Source organism: Phyllostomus discolor, chromosome 10 (genome assembly GCF_004126475.2).
Source record: "Phyllostomus discolor isolate MPI-MPIP mPhyDis1 chromosome 10, mPhyDis1.pri.v3, whole genome shotgun sequence".
NCBI lineage: Eukaryota > Metazoa > Chordata > Mammalia > Chiroptera > Phyllostomidae > Phyllostomus > Phyllostomus discolor.
In genome coordinates this window covers 70,050,656-70,071,943 of record NC_040912.2, presented here as the reverse complement: position 1 = coordinate 70,071,943, position 21,288 = coordinate 70,050,656, and the positions used below count along the sequence as shown (strand labels likewise).

The following is a 21,288-nucleotide window of genomic DNA, read 5'->3' as shown; positions in this document are numbered from 1 at the left end:
TATAAAAGTTTGGATGTTACCCCAACTTCTCCCCTTTTATAAATAATAAGAAAACACAGATTTACAGCAGTCAGCTGTCTTTGTGGTAGTAACAGTAGGTGGAAAAAGTGTATTTTTATTTAATCTATTTTCAAGTATTAATGAATAAAAATATTGAATATACTGTTTTAAGTATAAGTGCTTAATTCTTTTCATGATTGTTAATTATTGTTAAAAATTCTATCAAAATTCAATTGAAATTACACAAAACATACATTTCTTTCATTGAAAGATGCTTATTGAATGCTTTGTAAAAATGTCAGTTACTGGGCTAAGCAAAGAAAATACAAAAATGACAAGATTTGGTAGTTCTTTCCTTCAAGGTATTTGCACGTAATCAGGAGACAGACATATAAACAAAATGTAATCAGTGTATTAGTGGGGTGTGTGTATGAGACACCTGGATGGCAATATCTTAGTCTGATACAGGATAGTTTGCATAGGTTTCTTTACTGTTGTGCTCTCGCTGCAGATTAGCATAGCCTGGGGAGCTTTAAAAACCACTGAATGCCTGGGCCGCACCTCAGAGTAAGTGAAACAATCTATGAAGGTATGGCCTGCTGTCAATTTTTTGCATTAAATTTATTGGGGTGACATTGGTTAATAAGATTATGTAGGTTTCACATGTATAATTCTCTGATACATGATTTATGTATTGCTTTGTGTGCCCTCTAGCCTAAGTCAAAGCTTCCATCACCATATATTTGACCCTCTTTACCATTTACTACCCCCCCCACACACATACACAAGAATGAAATTATATAGTTCTTGACTTTCTGTCTGACATATTGGTACTTTATGCTGATGCAGATGCACAGTGAGGGTTAGAGCCTGGACAATTCACCTGAGAACTTAGTGCCATAGTCACATCTAACTGTAGGGGAGGCTGAGAAACAATTTAGCCATGTGCCCAGAAAGAAGAGGTAATTTGGTAATGTGGAAACCCAATTCTATGCTGGAGTTTTAATGAAAGTTTAATAAAAGTTCTAAGGAGACAAATACCTGAATTTTGGAAGATGGGTAGAAATTTAACACAGAGAAGGAAAATAGCATTTACAAAGGCACAAAGAGAAAGAAAAGGCTTGGAATGGAAAGGTTAGGAAGGTTGGTTGTGTGTATTGCTGGAGAAGCAGGAGATAGGGCTAAAGAGTTATTTAGAAAAGTACTTGAATGTTATGGGCCTTATGTGCTTGCTGGAAAAGCTTGGAGTTTATATGTGACAGGGAACACAGTTGGGCTATTAGCATTGAAATGACAGGAATAAATGTGGAGTTCTGGAAAGATCTTTGCCTGTGGTCTTAAGAATGGATTGCATGTGATCCATACCCCACCCATGGGCATGGCCCAACATTATTAAAACAAAAGTGGACCAGGAGCTGTGTGTTAATCTTTCACCTAATTTCAAAGCTCTGCTCCTTACCCTGCTGTGGTCCTGTTTTTTGTTTTTGTTTTTTTAAAGTTACTAGACTACTGGATTTCACCTTGGAATCTGTTTCCACATCTTTTTGGATCTATTCCCTGTTTTGTGCTTCAAAATTCTACTTTGCTCCCACACTTGGGAACATTAGCTCGAGTTAGAACACTGGGCCACCTGCTTGCCTGCAGAAGGGGCAAGATGAACATCCAGGAATTCAAGCAGAAACTGGGAATCAGAGTGGGTCTGTATCTCAGGACATATCATTCTAAAACTATGAGTTACACCCACCTATTCTTCCTTCAGTCTTAGAGAAAAGATAGTATGCTTTGGTGGTTCCCTTTCTATCTATATTGTCTTTGTTTATTTGATGTAGAGTTTATATTAACCGTGGTCTGATGGGGCATCTCTGGTTAAGGTATTTATTAAACATTGTACCTACTTTGGTCAGGCATTGTTGTAGGCTATTGGTGTATGATGTTTCCGCTTCTCATGGAGAAACACTTTGCAGGGGGAGTGGCATGAGGGAGAAATCAAGAGTTCTGTTCTGTACATGCAATTAAATGAAATATATGTCCATGTGGAAGTGATCAATGGAGGTTGGATATACAAGTTGTGAAATTCCGATGAGAGATCAGGGTTGGAAATACAGCTCTGGGAATCATTTAGATAAAGTTAGTGTTTTAAACTATAAGACGTTATGAGAGCATTTCAGGAAAGTCTGAGGCTCAAGCAGTCTGGGAAAGGGAACCTTCCCAGTGCACAAAGGGAAAAGAGCTAGTGTGGTAGGAGCAGAGCCAGAGTGTGTGGAAGCCAAGAGGAGACACTTCAAGAGGGCAGTGTTTGTCTGTGCCACATGCTGCTCAGAGGTCAGGAAAGATGACAGTGAAGTGACCCTTGAATTTGTCAAAGTGGAAAGTACTGTTGACTTTGACAAGGGAAGACTCCACAGAGTAGTTGGGAGCAAACCTGAGCAGAGTGGGTTAAGAGAAGAACCAGAAAGATAAGAAAATAGATTTAATAGAAAAAAAATTGAGGGAAACAGCCAGTAAATGAAGAGCATCATATCAATTCCTTCTATATACTACATTGAAATGTACTAAAATGGGATAATGATAAGACATGTTCCATAGGGTTGTTCTGAGGTTTAAATTCAATAATGTTTATAAAATGTAGAACATGCCATTTGTGGCTACCTGGATGGATCTGGAGAGTATCATGCTTAGTGAAACATGTTAAATGGGAAAGGACAAGAACCATATGATTTCACTCATGTGGGATATGAAACAAAAAGCAACACATAAAAAAACAAAACAAACCTCACTGCAGCGTGGTGGTTACCAGAGGGAAAGGGCGGGGGGCGAAGAGGGTGAAAGTTGTATATCTGAAACCTACAGTGTTATTAACCAGTGTTACTGCAATAAATTTAATAATTTTTAAAATTATTTTTGAAAAACTTAGAATAGTCCCTGATATATAGTAAGTGCTGTATAAACTTACATCTTATTAGTCCTAACAAAGCTCAAAGTTCTCTAGTTCACTGATAGTGTGTTAATTGATTTTATTTAGTGCTAAACACTCTCAATTTCAGCATTATTACATTATTAATGTGAATGTATATTTCACTATTGTGAGTATATTGAGCAAATAATTGCTTGAAAATACTGGTTTATTGCTTTTGTCCAGGAGATAAAATGTTAATAGCAAATGAAATACTAAAGAACATTTAATGATGTATAAAAATTGGCCAAATTATATCTATCACTTTAGAGAATATGCATGCATATTCTCGAGGCTATTCTTGAAGTCCCAGGGTTTTTATGTTTGAGGTTAAATTTCTTATATTCTTGCCTTTGAACATTTGATCTATTATTTAATATAGTTTAGTTCAGTGCACATGAGGTAATTTTATATCTAATTAACTCATTCATCTTTTCCCTACTTTAAAGTATTCAAAAGAAAGTGTGGTTTGGGAAATGCATTTTTAAGAATCTGTGAATCCATGGCAGAACTGCTATTTCTGAGTTAGTTTCTTAATACATAATTTAGAAGGTAGATATAAGGGAGTTCTTTAAAAACTTTTCCTCCAGCAGACAGAATGGTACCTGATTTATATATAACATCATACAGGCAATGTGCTCTTCAGAGTAGGGGAATAACTTCATTTTCTTATGTTCTTTTTTGTTGTATGAAATTACAAAATGAGTTTTAGTTACCTGGTAGCTGGCTAATTCTCAGAGATCAAGAAAAAGGGAGGAAGGGTGGTTTTTTTGTTTGTTTGTTTTTTACTTTTTGAGGGAGATTGCATCAGGGAAGATGAATCAGCACAGAGGGCAAGTTAACATCCCAGAACCTTTTAAATACAGGAATTATTCTTTGTATTTGCTAAAATTGAAACTAGTTATATGGGTCCCACCATTGGGTATGGATTTGTTAGGGTAGGGCACGCTAACAGAGGGCAACTTTGCAGTTTGGGGTAGAAGTTGTAAGTATTAGAGAAGTATCTGTTACTAAATAATTGGTTAAGTAGTCGTCTTCAGAAGATTTGGGGATTGATCTGGACAATGAGGTATGTAAGAAGAGTGTCCCAGGCAGGAGAAACACAAGCAAAATACATGATTGCAAAGTATACCATGTTTGGTAAACAATTAAAAAAAACTGATTTGTATAGGCAATGGAATTATCCAATAGGTTAGAAGGTTATATTGATATAAAACATTGGAGAACCTGAATACTAAGCTTAAGTTGTTTGGGTATCATCTCTCTCATTCCTATTTATTTGTTCTCATCATTTACTCCCTCTTCTCCTTTCTCTCTCCCATCCTTCATCCCTTCCTCCTTCTGAGATTTTAGCCTGATCAAGGGTAGTAAGAATCATGTAGAAATGGAACCAGGTTGAAGAGGGGATGGTAAAGAAGATCAGTTCAGTTTTACCTTGAGGTCACTGGGGGGTGGGGCATGCCTGGATGGAAGTGTTTTGCCTTCAATTGGAAATGGAGAGCTGGACCTTAGGAGAGAGGTCCTATGATATTGTATGGAGAAATGACTGTGTCTAGAACCACCAACAACCAACCACGTGTGCTTGTGGGCTGAGAGATTGAGGGGCCAGCACAGAAAAGAATAGGAATGGTCTGAGTCAGCAGGGGAGAGTTATGCTTTAAATTTGTGATAAACCCTTAGTGATTCAGGTGATGGTGGAGAATTAACAGGTGTATTGATAAAGTAATTTGCTAATACTTAAAGCTTTTGATCAGTGTTTTAAGGCTATGTTGGAAAACCTGAGTATTTGGCACTGAAATAAATAAAACACTGGGCAACTAGAAAATTATGTGGTAAAGTGTTAGGTAGAGTGTTCTCTTGGAGTCAGTGTTAGGTTGTGTAGGTTATTTTTTATGATGGATTATTTGTAATTTACCTGGTTTATAGATAATATAAATATAGTAGACCAGCATATGAATGAATCTTGGGAAAACACTAAATTTTCAGTAGTGCAAATCTTAATCTACTTGTATTTTTCATGCTAAAAGGATAAAGCATGAATATTACAAATAAATATAAAGGATAAAAGGTGAATATTACAAGAAAAAATGTAATATTTCTGAAAAGAGTTATGCTGTAAGTAGAGTGGGGTCTCAGAGAAAAAAATGAGTAGATTTTGTTTTTGGGTGAAAAGAGGGCACAAATGACCAGGGTTAGCATGTGTAAAGGCATTGTTATGGAAAACCACGGTCATTAATCCCCCTTCCTAGGGATCAACAATATTAATATAATGACAGTTATTCTGGTTCTAGGAAATAGATGAATCAGAGAGGGCAGTGATGCCCAACAGTGCTGTGAAAAACACCTTTTAAAAGATCTTTTTAAAAAGATACGAGATTTAATGAATGTAAGTCTTTAATGTTTATAGTTTTTGAAGCACTGGAAGAATGATATCAGAAGTTATAAAATGAAGCTGTTGGGTCAAACTTTGTAGAGTTATTTTATGCTGTGTTTAAAATGTTCTTAACTGTCAGGTAGTTGGCTGCCAACACAGGCTTTGGTCCTCCCCAGGACGTCTGCAAAGGGAGATTTGCTAGTCTCTGAAACCTCCTGTTTTCTCAGAGCTGTTTCCATAGAACACAAGAGATGAGGAGCAAGGGGAGCCTAGGGTTTGAGATTTGCAAGTCAACACTAATGGACGGCTCATCAGGCCAGCATTTTCTCTACCCCCTCAAACTCCATTTTTAACATTTTCAGCTTCACAAATCCTGTCAACCAGGATTAACATCCCATATACTGTCAACCAGGAAAAACATCTCTTCCATCACTGAATTCCCACAATACTTGACCAGTAGCTTTCTTGTGGCAATTATATTCTGTTTTGCATACAATTTTTACTGTTCTCTGGATAAAGTGTGAACTTCTGGAAGGCTGCAATTTTTGTAGCTACTGAAAAGTTTGCCATGGTGCTTGCTGTACAGATGGTGCAGAAAAAGTTGAGTTAGTAAAGCAGTTGCAGGCCATTCAAGTCAACATTGTTGAGAGCCTCTGTCTTACTGTCCCTTTCCAAAGAATTGACCAGATCTCTGTAAGGGTAGGATTGATGATGTGTAGGTCTGAGTTGGCCGCTTTTCATGGCTCATGTTCAAAAGCCATTACAGCTGCTTTTAGAACAAATAAAGAGAAACTTCTACACCATGGTCTCCAAGAATCATGCGTCTTTATCTCTTTTGAGTTAAGCACCCCTTTGAGAATCTTTGGCAAACGATGAAATTTAAATAATTCCCCAAGGAACATAATGAGTATTTCTACCAGATTTTTCCCATAACTTGAATGGGTTCATAGACACTTGAAAGTCCAGGTTAAAACTCCCTAACCTAGAGAATTCTGAGTGTGGAAACAGTAATCCCTGTACATTGAACAGGAGGAAAATAAAACTACATTCTCTGTACTAAATATTTGTTAAACCAAAGAAATATTTTGATAATTAAGTGGTGCAGTGCTCTGTGTAACAGACACTAGAAGCACTGCAGAGAATAAAGATACATTTGGGCATCTGTTATGGTCAGGGTTGGATGAACCTCTTTAAAAGACTTGGAAAATATTCTGTGCCAAGAAGGAACATCTGTGAGGTAAATAATCTATCATCACATAACATGTTGAATCAGGAATCTAAAGTAAAAACAAATGAGGTTAAGGCGAAGTCCTTGTGGAGTGAGGACTTGCCTCTGGCTTCTCCCACAAACTCCAGAGTCTACACATCTCCATTTTCTTTCTCTCACACCCAAACCTGGCACTAGAGACAGGTTTGCCGCCAGCATTTTAGTCTAATGCCTCACATCTGCACGTATCTGTTCAGGTTTTTCTGTTTTCCTCTCTCTTTTTTTTTTTGGAGGAAGAGGGTGGTCTGCAAAGCCAAGTTTTCTGAAGGGTTCAAAAAGGAAAAAAAATGTTTTCGCCATGACTGTATGTGCAACTGTGCTGGCAAAATGAAAAGCACAGTACTCGAAGTGTCTGGGGAAACACTCTGCCACAAAAAAAAGAACAAAGAGCCTTGGCCAAGGCCTCACAGTACCTGAATTCTGGCCTTCCTCAACTGTGTGACTCTGGATTTTACCCTACATGACTCTAGATTGGGTTGGATGTGGGTTGTGAGGGAAAGAGGTCAAAGATGTTACCTGGGTTTTGGGCTTGAACAACTGAGTCAATAGGCATGCCATTTGTATGACACGGCATTAGAGTGGTCCCCCTTACCTGCAGGGAACGTGTTCTGGGACCCCCAGTGGATCAGCCTGAGATGGTGGATGGATAATACTGATTCTTATATGTACCATGTTTTTTTTTCATACCCATACAGACCTATGATGAAGTTTAATTTATATGTGTGTTTGTTTTTGAGATGACATAGAAACACCTTTGCAATAAGGATTTAGTTTAAGAAAATCTTGCCTATTTTAAACCTTGTTTTAAAATGGATTTTATTTTTAAAATCAACTTGGAACCATATACTTTAGAAATGTAACCTTCGAACTTTCTTTTAAATGAAACAAATAGACTTCCTTTTTGTGCCAGAGACAGAACAATCTTTTCTTTCCCATGTCATTCATATGCTTAAAACCTTTTTTGGACGGCTGGGAAGAATGTAAATATTACTTTGTTTTTTCTTTGGCGGATGATCTGATTTCCTACCCTTCTTTTGTGTCCCATTGCTGAACACCTGTATGACAGCTGACCAAAGTTTTTAGCTCCATGCAATTCCCTTCCTTTTCTTTTTTGATATCTTTCTACAAAAGAGGTAAAACATTTTAATGACTTCTCATGGCTGTAGAAACCAATTCCATACTGCCTAAGCTGGCCATGAACATTAGCTAATGAAGTAGCCATACCTCTGTCTCCAGCCCATCTCCCTAGTCTCCCTTTCCAGAATCTCTAAATATTTCATTTCTGAAACCCAACTCCAGAATTTCTGTGCCCCATTAATGGAACATGTTCCCCTTTTCTTTACTCTCCATATGCATTCCAGTTACCATCATCCTGTTGACTTTGTTTGCTCCTACTTATGTTTTTCTTAAGGCAGTTTGTAAAGGTCACATGTCAGTTTGTTAGTTCTTTAACAAACAGACAAATTAATCTGCACTCTCTTGGGTGTTTAATGTTATACTCAGTGCTAATTCAGTCTTTAGATGGATCTTTAGTAAGGCATGGTTGTATTGTGTGGTACAGACTTTCTTTTTCTTTTTTCTTTAAATCCACACCTGATGATACAGATATGTTTATTGATTTTCAGAGAGAGAGAGAAGGGAGGGGGAAAGAGAGAAAGACAGATAGACACAGACATCGATGTGAGAAAGAAATAGTGATTGATTGCCTCCTGTACGTGCCCTGGGGTTTGAACCCACAACTTAGGTGTATACCCTGTCTGGGAATCGAACCTGTAACTGCACCACATGGACAGGGCTGGTCCAAGCTTTCTAAATGATAGGAATAGGAGAGGGAAAGGAATGAGTTCAGAGAAATGCCTGCCTGGTTCACATCTGAACCAGTGTATCCAGTGCATCCCATAATGTGCATGATTCAGAGGTTTGCCTCAGCTTAACAGCTTTTATACTGAACTCATAAAGGAGGATTGAATGAATAATTGGGGGGAAAAGAATCATGAGGAAAGTTAAAGGAAGTTATAAGAAAAGTTAAGGATTATTTCAGTGGAGAAGGGAGAATAATTTTCCATGTAAATGGAAGACACCTTAAAAATGATAATAGCATGCTTTTCTTTCAATCAAATTCAGAACAAGAGTGAAATTCTAATGTGTCAGTCTGTGAAAGAATGGAAGGATTTCTTGTCAGTATGAGTTTGCTGGTACTAGAATGAGGTGTAAATGAGACTTAAATGGTAGAAAAATATCAATCAATCAAATAGTACTTTGAAAGTTTGGCACTAATACAAACTTGTTATAAAACTGAAGGGACTATTTTTTTAAAAGCAAAGTTAAACATTACCCAGTTCATCACAGTCCAGAAATGCATTCTGGTAATTCACAGGAACAAAATGAGATGTTTAGGACTGACCTTTATGAAGACAGAAAGGGGAGCTGAAAAACTTAATGACAATTGAACATAACCTGTAGAAAATGAGGACTTCTTGGTTTAGAGTTGTTGTGTACAGGTTGGGCAAAGAATTGTTATAATTAGGTTTTTGGTAAACTGTGCTATTAACCTTAGAGATTTATGAACTTCTTTGTGAATGAAAACACAATGTAAGTGCCCAAGAAATTTAATTGGACTGCCAATCTAATTAAACAGTCTACTCTGTTCTCTTCTCAACAGGTAACTGATAAAATTTACTTAAAATGTTTTGAGCCATTTAGTTTTTGCTTTAGTCTGTAGATCACTGTAATTAGGTAATCACATGTGTAATTTCTGGGTTTTGTTGTTTGTTTTTTTAAGCTGGATAATGCAGATGAACAAGCAGCCCAGATCAGGAGAGAACTTGATGGTCGGTTGCAGTTGGCAGAGAAAATGGCAAAGGTAAATTATTAACTTTGACATACACTACGACATTTCTTCCTTTAACTAGATTTCTGTGAACAGAAGGAGTTTTGCATAGGTAAAGTGAGCATAATTTTACCATTTTCCCCTCAACGTGCATACCTCCTAAGCCCAAATATCTGAATGCATATTATCTATATGCAGCATATATAAAATGTTTAAATTCAATGATAATTTTTGCAGATTATTCTTAAAACAATTTCCTGAATTTCTCAAATGGCCAAATTCATAAGAATTTTATTTTTTTATTTTTTTAAATGTATTTTATTGATTATGCTGTTACAGTTGTCCCATTTTTTTCCCCCGTTTATTACTCTCTGCCCTGTAGCCCACTCCTACCAGCATTCCCTGCACCTTAGTTCATGTCCATGGGTCATCCATATAAGTTCTTTGGCTTCTCCATTTTCCCTGTATCTATTTTGTACCTACCAATTATGCTTCTTATTCCCTGTACCTAAACCCCCACCTTGTCTTGTATGCTACTGTACAGGTGTTGGTTAACAAAGCAGCATTACCAGATAACCATACCTATGCCAGCAAAAAGAGCCCCCACCACCACTACATCAGCATTCTCAGCTGCAATTGAACTAAGATTAACAAAGGTGAAGAGAGATTGTGGGTATTATAAGATATGACAAAGGGAATGTGAGACAACTAAAATAAGGTACTATGTTGTGTGGTAAGAGGGAGGAGAATTAATAAAAGGAAGGAGAATTGATAAGAGTTGGGATAGAACTGGGGCAAAGAAAGGGAGAGAGCAAAATTTACAATGTAAGTAGAACATGAAAGGGAGATGGGAAGAATGGATAAGAAGAGGGAAGAGTATACTATGAGGTTTGAAATAAAATTGAAAAGGAACTGGACCAATGGGACCAAAATTGCAGAAACTCACAGCTGGGTTGATAGCATTGACGGCTGAATGAAGTTTAATAAAGGTGGAACAGAAATGAGAATATTGTAGAAAAGCGAAAGGTGAATATGAGATGTCTATAGTAAAGAAAAATGATTCTGAGAGGATGGGGGGAGCAAGCTAATAAGAGTAAGGAGTAAAGCCCAGGTGGGGGCAGGGGAAGAAAGAAAGAAAAAAGGAATAGAGAAAACAATGAAATAAAATTCCTTACTCAGCTGATCAGGGGCAGGGAGAAGGTGAAATGGAGTTAAGTCAGAGGGAGAGAATTCTATGGGATTTAAAGTATAAATAAGTAGTGAACAAATAGGAGGTCCTTTGGAGAAGTACAGCAATAACTGTGATATTTCACCCACCTAGCCACTTTTTATGAAAGGTGAAAAAGAAATAAGACTCTTACTAGAAGGGAAAAGAATGTGAGCTGACTTTAGAAAGAAGAGAGCTTATGTGAGGTTAGATGGAGGAGAAATAAAGGGACAGAAGCTTGGTGTAGTGTGAGAGAAAATAAAGTTTACAACAACAGTAATAAAGTTCAGGAAGATGGCAAAATGGATTGAGACCAGGGAAGGGTGCTGTGTGGGATTTGGAATAACAATAGTATGGTAAGAAATATACAATCTGAATAAAAAGAATAAAAAGTAAAAGACCAAGAGTAGTGTGTTATTTGGAATACGAGTGAAGTGAAAGGAGAAAAGTTAAAATGCAATATGAAAGGGAGAATAAAAAACAAACAAAACAAACAACAAAAAACCCACAAATAAACCAAAAGGTGAGAAATTAAAAAGAAACATTCAAGTTCTGAAGGACAGCAAAATGAAATTTGTCTCAGCTGTTGGTGTTCACTCTCTGACTTCTTTCTAGATCTATCTCTGGCTCCAGGTCTTACTGTTTTACTCTTGGGGGCGGGGAGCCTCCTTCTGATTTTAGACCTGCCAATCTGGTTTTGCAGGTCTTCCAGGATCCTGCAGGCAGAGGGGGCTTGGGCTCTTTTTTTTTTTTTCTCCTTTCTTGTGGTTCCACGAGCATGGGGGCTCAGTCTGGGCTCCAGTAATCACAGGTGCCCAGTTTCCCGCCCATGCCCTCAGAGCACTGCGCAGTCCACACTGTCCACTCTGTGCACTGGCGTCGGACTGGTGCCGATAATCTCCCTCTTTTGCACCCCTTTGATCACTCCGTGAGGTCCACTGAGTGGGAGCAAATCATGCCCTCCCTCCTCCCTCTTTGTTGGCCTGGCTGCTGCCTGAGGCCCCTGCAGAGCAGCTCATTTCCCCTAGAAGTCTTTCTGGGGGCCGCTGAACCCCTTTAATCAGTCCATGAGGTGCTCTGAGTGGGAGCAAATCGTGCCCCAATTCCCCACTACCCCCTCTTCTCTGGCCTGGCTGCTGTGCATGGGAGGTCTTTGTGCACAGGAGGCCCCTGCACAGCTGCTCAGATCGTCTTTTAAGAAACGTCCCCTTGGGTGCCACCTGCTGCTCCTAACAAGCACCTGGCTTTCCACGTGTTCCAACTCTGACCAGTCCAGAGTCTGTCTGGGTCACAGCCAGTCACGGCCCCTCTGTTCTCCCAGCTCCAGGTGTCACCTGGCTCCCCAACTTATCTGGTAGTGTCCCAGCTGGTGACTGCCTCCCCAACTAGGGTACACTGCTGGTTTTGTGTCACTTGCTGCCTTCTCATCTCCCCAGTGACTTCAAGCATCCAGGTCTCTGCCATTAAGGGTCTGAGACTTCCTGCTCTAGCTGTTAGTTTCTTTTCAATATTTAAGATGTGTTAGAGAGAATGGGACTTTGTTGTCTCATTATTTTTAAAACAGTCATATTGATTTACTTCAATGGTACAGAAATTTTAGTTTCTCCCAATGGACTTGAGGTTATAATGTGGTTGATTTTTCTGAGAATAAGCTATTTTGCCCTTTTCCTTTTGCTAAGCAAAAGCATTGAGTATTTGGTGGATAGATTCTCTCCCTTTTCCCTCTCTGTCTGTCTGCAGAATCCTCTCTATTTAAGGATTTTTCTTTATTTTAAAAAATCAGGTATAACATGTAAAAAGTAAAGTATACAAACCTTTAGTTTACAGTTTTGTATAACCACTTCCCAAGTCAAGATATTGAAGTTTTTTTAACACTAGAGAAGTAGATACACCTTACACTGATTTAACAATTGCATTTTTGTTCTTTTGCAGACAGTACATATTTATGAATTTATAAGTTTTAAGAATACTACTACTGTTATCTAAATGTCTATTAAATAATGAAGTAGAGAAACAGTTGAAAAATTGGACGTAAATAAAAAAAAAACTAAGAGAAAGTGGGTAATAGAGGTGACAGTAAGTTGTAAAAACCAAGTTAGAGATATAAGGAATGTGCAAAAGTAGGCTCACAGTTGTGAGTGCATGAAACAGTTTATTCACAATGTAATAATCATAACCTGCCTGCCTTTTTCCATACAAACAATTATAAACCTACTTTCACCCACCCTTGTATAAGGAAGAATTTCTAGATGAGAGAAGGCATAGGATGATATGAATTGGGGGCTAAGGAGTTCCAGTCACAAAAAGGACAGTGTTTGGCACAACAGTGTGCCATGTTACCATCCTCTGGATATCTAGAGAGGCACCACGTAATTCTAGAGACTTGAAGATGGATTTCATAGGACTGAAATCAAGAAGCTTGAGGCTTTTAGAAGATTGAATGAAAAAAACAAACAAACGCTTTCCTTGAAACCCTAGCCTAAATTGGCAGCTGGCTGAAGGGCATTCACTTTTCTTAAAGATCCGAGGCTAAGAGAGAATCCAGAGGTATGTGCCAGACAATGTGGGCAGGACTGTGCACTTGTGCTCAGCATTGTGAGTTGCCTGCTTTATGTAGATTGTACCTGAGACTGTGCACATTTGTCATAAATTGGACTTGCTTCTCCAGTGGCCTGGCTGAATATCTGATGCTTTAGAATAAAGTTTGATAATTTTGGGGAGGGTCAGTGGAACTGAAGGAACAGCCTTCGATATGTTCTCCTGGTCATGTTTGCAGGAGGAGGTGTGTTCATTACATCTGGACTGAGTCAGAAGAGAAGAGTTAGTGATGCACCTACAGAGACTTCTCTCTCTGAGGGGCCCCTGATGGTTTTATCAGAAATGTGATGAAGTAGAAAATGTGGAGAAGGAAGTGAGGCCAATGGGATCAGAAGGAAAGAACCACCAAAAATGAAATGCTTTTGATGAATAAACTATTGACATTGCAGATAGAGCATGTTTAATTATTTTCTAATTCTATTTCACCAAATTTAAGCCATCTTCATGAAATATTTTATAAGGCTAATTATAATTTATTGGCCCTGTTGAATTATGTCTCTACACTAATCCTATTAACCCACAGAGGCAGATGATGTAATGAATTTATTTTTTAGACAAGGACATGATTGACTTCACCAAGATTACAGGTAAGTAAGTGATGGAGGCAGGCCTCAAACCCTTGTCTTTTGACTTCAGAGCCTGGCCCCTGTCTTAGACCCTGCTGTCTCTTCAGTGTGATAAATCCAGAAGTATGTATTAATAGTTAATAGTTGGCAGTCAGTAACACCTCCTACCACACTGCATAACACCACAATAGAATAAAGCACAAGGCAGAAATCTCTTTCAAGGGATAGAAATACTGACTTTAATATTTCAGTGAAGGCATAATTAGGAAGTAGGAAAAATGTGGAGTGGCCTAGAAAGACCTATGATCAAAACCATCATTGTTGTTTCCTAGATATATAACATTAGACAAGTTATACTTAAACTTTTGGAGCCTGAATGTTGGAGCCGAAATATTTATTGAATACGTACTGAAATGGCCAGGTACTGTGTTAAGCACTTGGGATGCGTCCAGACAAATGCAGTCATCTTGGGATAAAACCAGACAAAAATATTTCTGCCTTGTCCTGGTGGAGTTTAAGTTTCATTGGGGGAGCCCCACAATAAGCAATAAACATGCCATGTAACTGAATTGTGGACAATGATCATTTGCTATTTGTAAAATACAACAGAGATGGTGGTTACAATTTGCAGGCAAGTGGTCATGGGAGGCCAGTTCTTGGCAGTGCTGCATTTCCAGTAACTCAGTCCAAAAACTTGGAATCATCTTTGACTCCTTTCTTTTTCTCATAGTTCATGCCAAATTTATTAGGAAATCATTTGCATCTATGTTCAAAATATTTCCTGAATTTCACAGTTGTCACTATTTTCTACCTACCATTCTGGTCCAGTCATCATTGTATCTCACCTAGATGATCATTCTGTCCTTTTGGTTGGCTGCTAGTTTCAACCTCTGCCTTCATTGACCCAGTGGCCAGTGATTCCCTGCACAAAACCCCATATCACCGATAGTAAAATACGAAGCAGTTCCTACCGAGGCCTGCAAAGTCCTACATGATCTGACCTTGTCGTCCATTAAACTGTCACTTTTGCTCAGTCCACTCCAGCTGTGTCAGCCTCCCTGGTCTTCCGGCCACAGGGTCTTCACCCTGGTTACTTCCCCTTCCTGCAGTTGTTTTCCCAATATTCACATGCTTTTGCTCCCTGTTAAGTTCTCCAGAGAAATAGAAACAGTATAGACATATAATCTCCTATTGATTTTGTTTCTCTGGACATAGATATAAATGTGTAAAAGATATATAGATATCATATAATTTTATGTATATATACTTATATACATACAATACATAGATATGTATACAAGGGTATGTGTATGTTAATATGTTTATATAAATATACATATAGAGAGAAATGTTAATTGATTGATTGATTCCATTTATAGGAGTTCTGTCATGTGATTGTAGGGGCTGGCAAGTCTAAAATCTGTAGGGAAAGGTGGTAGACTGGAAATTTGGATAAGAGCTGTAGTTGTAGTCTTGAATTTAAAATCTGCAGGGCAGGCCCACAGGCAAGAAACTCAGGTGTAAGTTTTGATGTTACTGTATTTAGATAGAATTGCTGCTTCTTAAGGAAACCTTAGTCTTTGCTCTTAAGGCATTCTACTGATTGGATGGGGCTCACCCCCATATTGAAGGGTAATCTGATTTCCTCAGAGCCTACTGACTGTAAATGCTAATCATATCTAAAAAGTACCTTCACAGCAACATCTAGACTAGTGTTTGACCAAACAGCTGGGCACCATAGCACAGTCAACTTGACTTATAAAAGTAATCATGTTACTTTTTCATCTACTTTTATGTTCAAAGATCATCTCCCCATTGAGACCTTCCCTGACCACTCTATTTATACTCTCAAGACCTTTCCGCTCCATGTCTCCACCTGGACTTTTTCTCCATAGCACTGATCACCTTCTACCTTTTGAAATGATTTCATTGTTTATGATATATGCCTCCTTCCAGTAAAATATAGGCTCTATAGTACAGAGGATGTTTTTATAGGTATCTTCATGGTTACATCCTAAGGGCCTAGACACTTGGTGACTCATGGTTAAACTAGAAAATAACCCTATTCCTGATGCTGTTTTAACTTAAAAGTTCAAATTTAACATATATATTTTCTGATGTATACTTGGTTCTGTTTTCAAGAAAGAAGCAACACAAACAGGTTAAATAAGATTGATGAACAATAAATTCCAAAGTATTAAACAGAGCTGTCACTTTTTTCAAAGAAAAAAAATTAAAGTATGGTCTATTTCCTGAAAAGTTTGAAAATGCTGACAAAATATTCAAGTTATTCCTGCCAGTATCCTCATTGAAAAATGATAGTGAGTGAAATTTTTTAAATTAAAGCTAAATAAGAATAGATTTTTTTATATGTTAACTGCTGCCTTTTCTTGAAAAATTGAAAAAGGGCAAATCCAAACTTTCATACATGTGATATATTTGCCTTTTGCTTTGTCTAAGTATGATTGTTATTTTTTTATTTTTAATATATTTTATTGATTATGCTATTACAGTTGTCCCATTTCCCCCCATTTATTCCCCTCCACCCTGCACACCCCCTCCCACCCACATTCCCCTCCTTTAGTTCTTATCCATGGGTCATACATATAAGTTCTTTGGCTTCTGCATTTCCTATACTATTCTTACCATCCCCCTATTTTCTACTTACCACTTATGCTACTTATTCTCTGTACCTTATCCCCCTCCCACTTCCCTGTTGATAACCCTCTATGTGATCTCCATTTCTGTGATTCTGTTCCTGTTCTAGTTGTTTGCTTAGTTTGTTTTTGTTTTTGTTTTAGGTGTGGTTGTTAATAATTGGGAGTTTGCTGTCATTTTACTGTTCATATTTTTTATCTTATTTTTCTTAGATAAGTCCCTTCAACATTTCATATAGTAAGGGTTTGGTGGTGATGAACTCCTTTAACTTGACCTTATCTGGGAAGCACTTTATCTGCCCTTCCATTCTAAATGAAAGCTTTGCTGGATAGAGGAATCTTGGATTCAGGTCCTTGCCCTTCATGACTTGGAATACTTCTTTCTAGGCCGTTCTTGCCTGCAAGTTCTCTTTTGAAAAATCAGCTGACAGTCTGATGGGAACTCCTTTGTAGGTAACTGTCTCCTTTTCTCTTGCTGCTTGTAAGATGCTCTCCTTATCTTTAATCTTGGCTAATGTAATTATGATGTGTCTTGGTGTATTCCTTCTTGGGTCCAACTTCTTTGGGACTCTCTGAGGTACCTGGACTTCTGGGAAGTCTATTTCCTTTGCCAGTTTGGGGAAGTTCTCCTTCACTATTGGTTCAAATAAGTTTTCAATTTGTTGCACTTCCTCTTCTTATGGTACCCCTATAATTCAGATGTTGGAATGTTTAAAGATGTCCTGGAGGTGTCTAAGCCCCTCCTCATTTTTTTGAATTCTTGTTTCTTCATTCTTTTCTGGCTGAATGTTTCTTTCTTCCTTCTGGTCCACATTGTTGATTTGAGTCCCAGTTTCCTTCCTGTCACTGGTGGTTCTCTGTATGTTTTCCTTTATGTCACTTAGCATAGCCTTCATTTTTTCATCTGATTTGCAACCATATTCAACCAATTCTGTGAGCATCCTGATGACCAGTGTTTTGAACTGTGCATCTGATAGGTTGGCTATCTCTTTGTTGCTTAGTTGTACTTTTTCTGGAGCGAGCTTTGATCTCTTCTTTCGTTTGGGCCATTTTTTTTTTTTTAAATCTTGACGTGCCTGTTACATAGTGAGGGGCAGAGCCTTAGGTGTTCACCAGGGCAGGGCAACCCAGTTGCTGGGTTGTGATGCTGTATGTGCCGGAGGGGTCTAAGAGGGAACAATTGTGTTTGCTCCTCTCTCTGCTGGTTTTCTGTCACTTCCCCTGTTACCCACAAGCAAATTGGGCCCTTTTGGTGCTGATTCCCAGGTGGTGGGTTTGTGTGCATTCTAGAACCCTGTGGTTCTCTCCGATGAACTGTCTGGTGAGGCTGGGAGTTTCTCCCACTGCTGCCTCCACCTCCACAGGTGTTTTCAATCAGAGGTTTGAGGCTTTATTTCATCGTGCTGAGGCCCTGGGTTTCCAGGTCTGTCTTGCTCCCCAGTTGTTCCTCCCAGTTTATCAGCACTCCAGTGTGGGACTGTCTGCTCCACCAGCGCCTTGCCAGCCAGCTGCAGCCTTGTCCACCCTGCTTCACAATCCGCTGCCTCACTTGTCCTTGGCCATCTTGCTGCCAGTCCTCTCCACCTGGCTGTCCCTCCTATTGGTCTGGATGAAGGTTTCTTTAACTCCTTGGTTGCTGGACTTCCATAAAGTTTGATTTTCTGTCAGTTCTGGTTTTTTTTTTTTGTTTTGTTTTTAAATTGTCATTGTACTTCTTTTGGTTGTGCGAGGAGGCACACCATGTCTACCTATGCCTCCATCTTGGCTGGAGGTCTGATTAAATGTAATTTTTAAAAGGCACAATTATGATTTGCACAAATGTAAAATGAACATATAACAAAGATTTAATTCAAAGCATAATTAATGAACAAACTAGTTAAATATTTTATCTAAAGAGCACTTAAAACTGGGTGTTTTGGGGCAAAGTTAAAATAATACTCATAGAGATATGAAAGTAATTAATTTACAACTAGGATTTAAACTGTAACCATTGGATTATTTTACTCATCAGACACAGCTTATTTCCATGTTTTTCAGAGAAGATTCTATAAGGTAACATGCAGCTTCACTACCTGGGACCTTTAATCAATAGTAACAGAAAGTCGAACTAAGTGAAAGTCTTCAGATGATCCTTGGATGACCTTTGCCCCTATATGACATTGGAAGGACCTGTCCCCTCAGCTTTTTGCTTTATTTCTGAGTTTTGGATGCTTTTTATGACAGCTTTTAAAGTTGGTCCACAAGTGTAAAAACAGGTTTTATGGCTTATTCTTCTCTTTTTCTTTCTGGTGCATGTATAGAAAAATAATTCCAAAGCATTATTTTTTTCAAGGGAAATCAAGGCATTCTACAAATGAATACTTAAGTGTTTTTCCTGTGGATGCACACTTATTATTTTGGAGTGTTGCTTTAAAGTATAGAGGGATATCAAAAGGTTACTAAATCTTTGGGAGAATTAATTATGAATGTAGATATTGAATCACTCTGTGATAAATATGCAGTTTTAATATTGATTACATGTAAATTATTTTAAGACAAATATGTGAAGGTTATATTGGGGGAAAAGCAGAACAGGTGGCCTGAGACTCTGGGACTGATTTGAGAAGTGGTGCCAGATGTTCTTTCCACCCTGAGAACAAACAGGTGCAGGTGAGTCAAAGACCAGCTGCAGGTTGATGAACACATGCTGGATGTGGTCCAGTCATACAGAGAGATGCAGATCTTAGGTCATGTTTTTTTGGGTGATATCAGAGGAAACAGTAGTGAAGGCGTTGGCTTTCTGGAACTTTAGGCGATTTTTTTTCCACATTTTTTTTAATTGTTCAAGTATAGTTGTCTCCATTTTCCTGCCACCACTCCCCCCAACTCCAGCCATCCCCACTTCCCACCCTTGATCCTACCCCCCTTTGGCTTTGTCCATGTGTCCTTTGTACATGTTCCTGACAACCCTTCCCCCTTTGTCCCCTATTGTCCCCTCCCACATCCCTTCTGGTTACTGTCAGTTTGTTCTTAATTTCAATGTCTCTGGTTATATTTTGCTTGCTTGCTTGTTTTATTGATTAGATTCTACTTATAGGTGAGATCATATGGTATTTGTCTTTCACTGTCTGGCTTATTTCACTTAGCATAGTGCTCTCCAGTTCCATCCATGCTGTCACGAACAGTAGGAGCTCCTTCTTTCTTTCTGCTGCGCAGTATTCCATTGTATAAATGTACCATAGTTTTTTGATCCATTCATTTACTGATGGGTGCTTAGGCTGCTCCCAGCACTTGGCTATTGTAAATTGTGCTGCTATGAACATTGTGGTGTATAAGTTCTTTTGAATTGGTGTTTCAGGATTCTTAGGGTATAGTCCCAGCAGTGGCATTGCTGGAACAAAAGGCAGTTCCATTTTTATTTCTGAGGGAATTCCACACTGTTTTTCACAGTGGCTGCACCAGTCTGCATCCCCACTGGAAATGCACTAGGGTTCCCTTTTCTCCACAACCTCACCAGCACTTGTTGTTTGTTGATTTGTTTATGATGGCCATTCTGACTGGTGTGAAGTGGTATCTCATTGTGGTTTTAATTTGCATCTCTTCAGTGGCTAGTGATACTGAGCATCCTTTCATATATCTCTGGGCCCTCTGTATGTCCTTCTTGTAGAAATGTCTGTTCAGGTTCTTTGCTCATTTTTTAATTGGATTTTTTGTTTTACTGGAGTGGAGTCGTGTGAGCTCTTTATATATTTTAAAGATCAAATCCTTGTCCAAGGTGTCTTTGGCAAATATGTTTTCCCATATAATTGGTTCTAAGGATCAATAAATCCAGGATCTGGTTCTTTGAAAAGATAAACAAAGTTGACAAGCCTTTAAGTAGACTCATCAAGAAAAAAAGAGAAAGGACCCAAATAAACAAAATCAGAAATGGAAGAGAGGATTACAACTGATACCCCAGAAATACAAAGTATTGTAAGAAATTACTATAAAGAAGTAACTATATGCCAAGAAATTTGAAAACCTAGATGAAATGGACAAATTTCAAGAAAAATATAGTCTTCTAAAACTGAATGAAGAAGCAGCAGAAAGCCTGAACAGATAGATAACAGTTGACAGAATCAAAGGAGTAATCATAAAGCTCCTGGCACACAAAAGCCCTGGACTGATGGTTTCACAGGAGAATTTTACAAAACATTTAAGGAAGAGCTAACCCCTACCCTTCACAGACTATTCCAAAAAATCCAAGAAGAAGGAAAGCTCCCAAACTCTTTTTTATGAAGCCAGCATCATCTTAATCTCAAAACCAGATAAACACACAACAAAGAAAGGAAACTATAGGCCAGTATCACTAATGAACATAGATGCTAAAATCCTCAACAAAATATTGGCAAACTGCATCCAGCAATTCATTAAAAAGATCATACACCGTGATCAAGTGGAATTCATCCCAGGGATGCAAGCGATTTTTTGAAAGATGGCTGCTTTGCTCTCATCCCCAGCCAGTTTTGCACAGTGGTTTTTACGTTACATTGCACTTCGATACCTTTAAGAGGGAAGAGCTAAGTGCCAGGTTGTCAAAGATTAAAAACAGCTAATAGTGTGAGGAAACCTCATTTGCTGTTTGTGGGAATATAAGTGTGTATAATCTTCTCTGAGAGTAATTTGGCAGTCTCTCTCAATGTCTAGGTAAATATCAATATTTGGAACATGCTTTTAATTGAATGGGAGAAACAGAAATCTAATTGCAGAAATAGGAAGTTGAATGGCAATGCTCATGGAATTCAGAAAAAATAGAATCTTTTAAACTGATACTTTCTTTTTTCACTTTGAGCTTTTATCATAAATTGACTTTCTGCT

The 21,288-nt window shown here is 38.3% G+C and overlaps 1 protein-coding gene across 1 annotated transcript in view; it reads left to right on the top strand.

The window, feature by feature from the left end:
* CADPS2 (calcium dependent secretion activator 2) overlaps positions 1-21,288 on the top strand; it is a 575,914-nt gene that overhangs the window by 222,189 nt on the left and 332,437 nt on the right. The window contains 1 exon segment of the mRNA XM_028525503.2: positions 9,377-9,457. Coding sequence (XP_028381304.1) covers positions 9,377-9,457 — 81 coding nt within the window.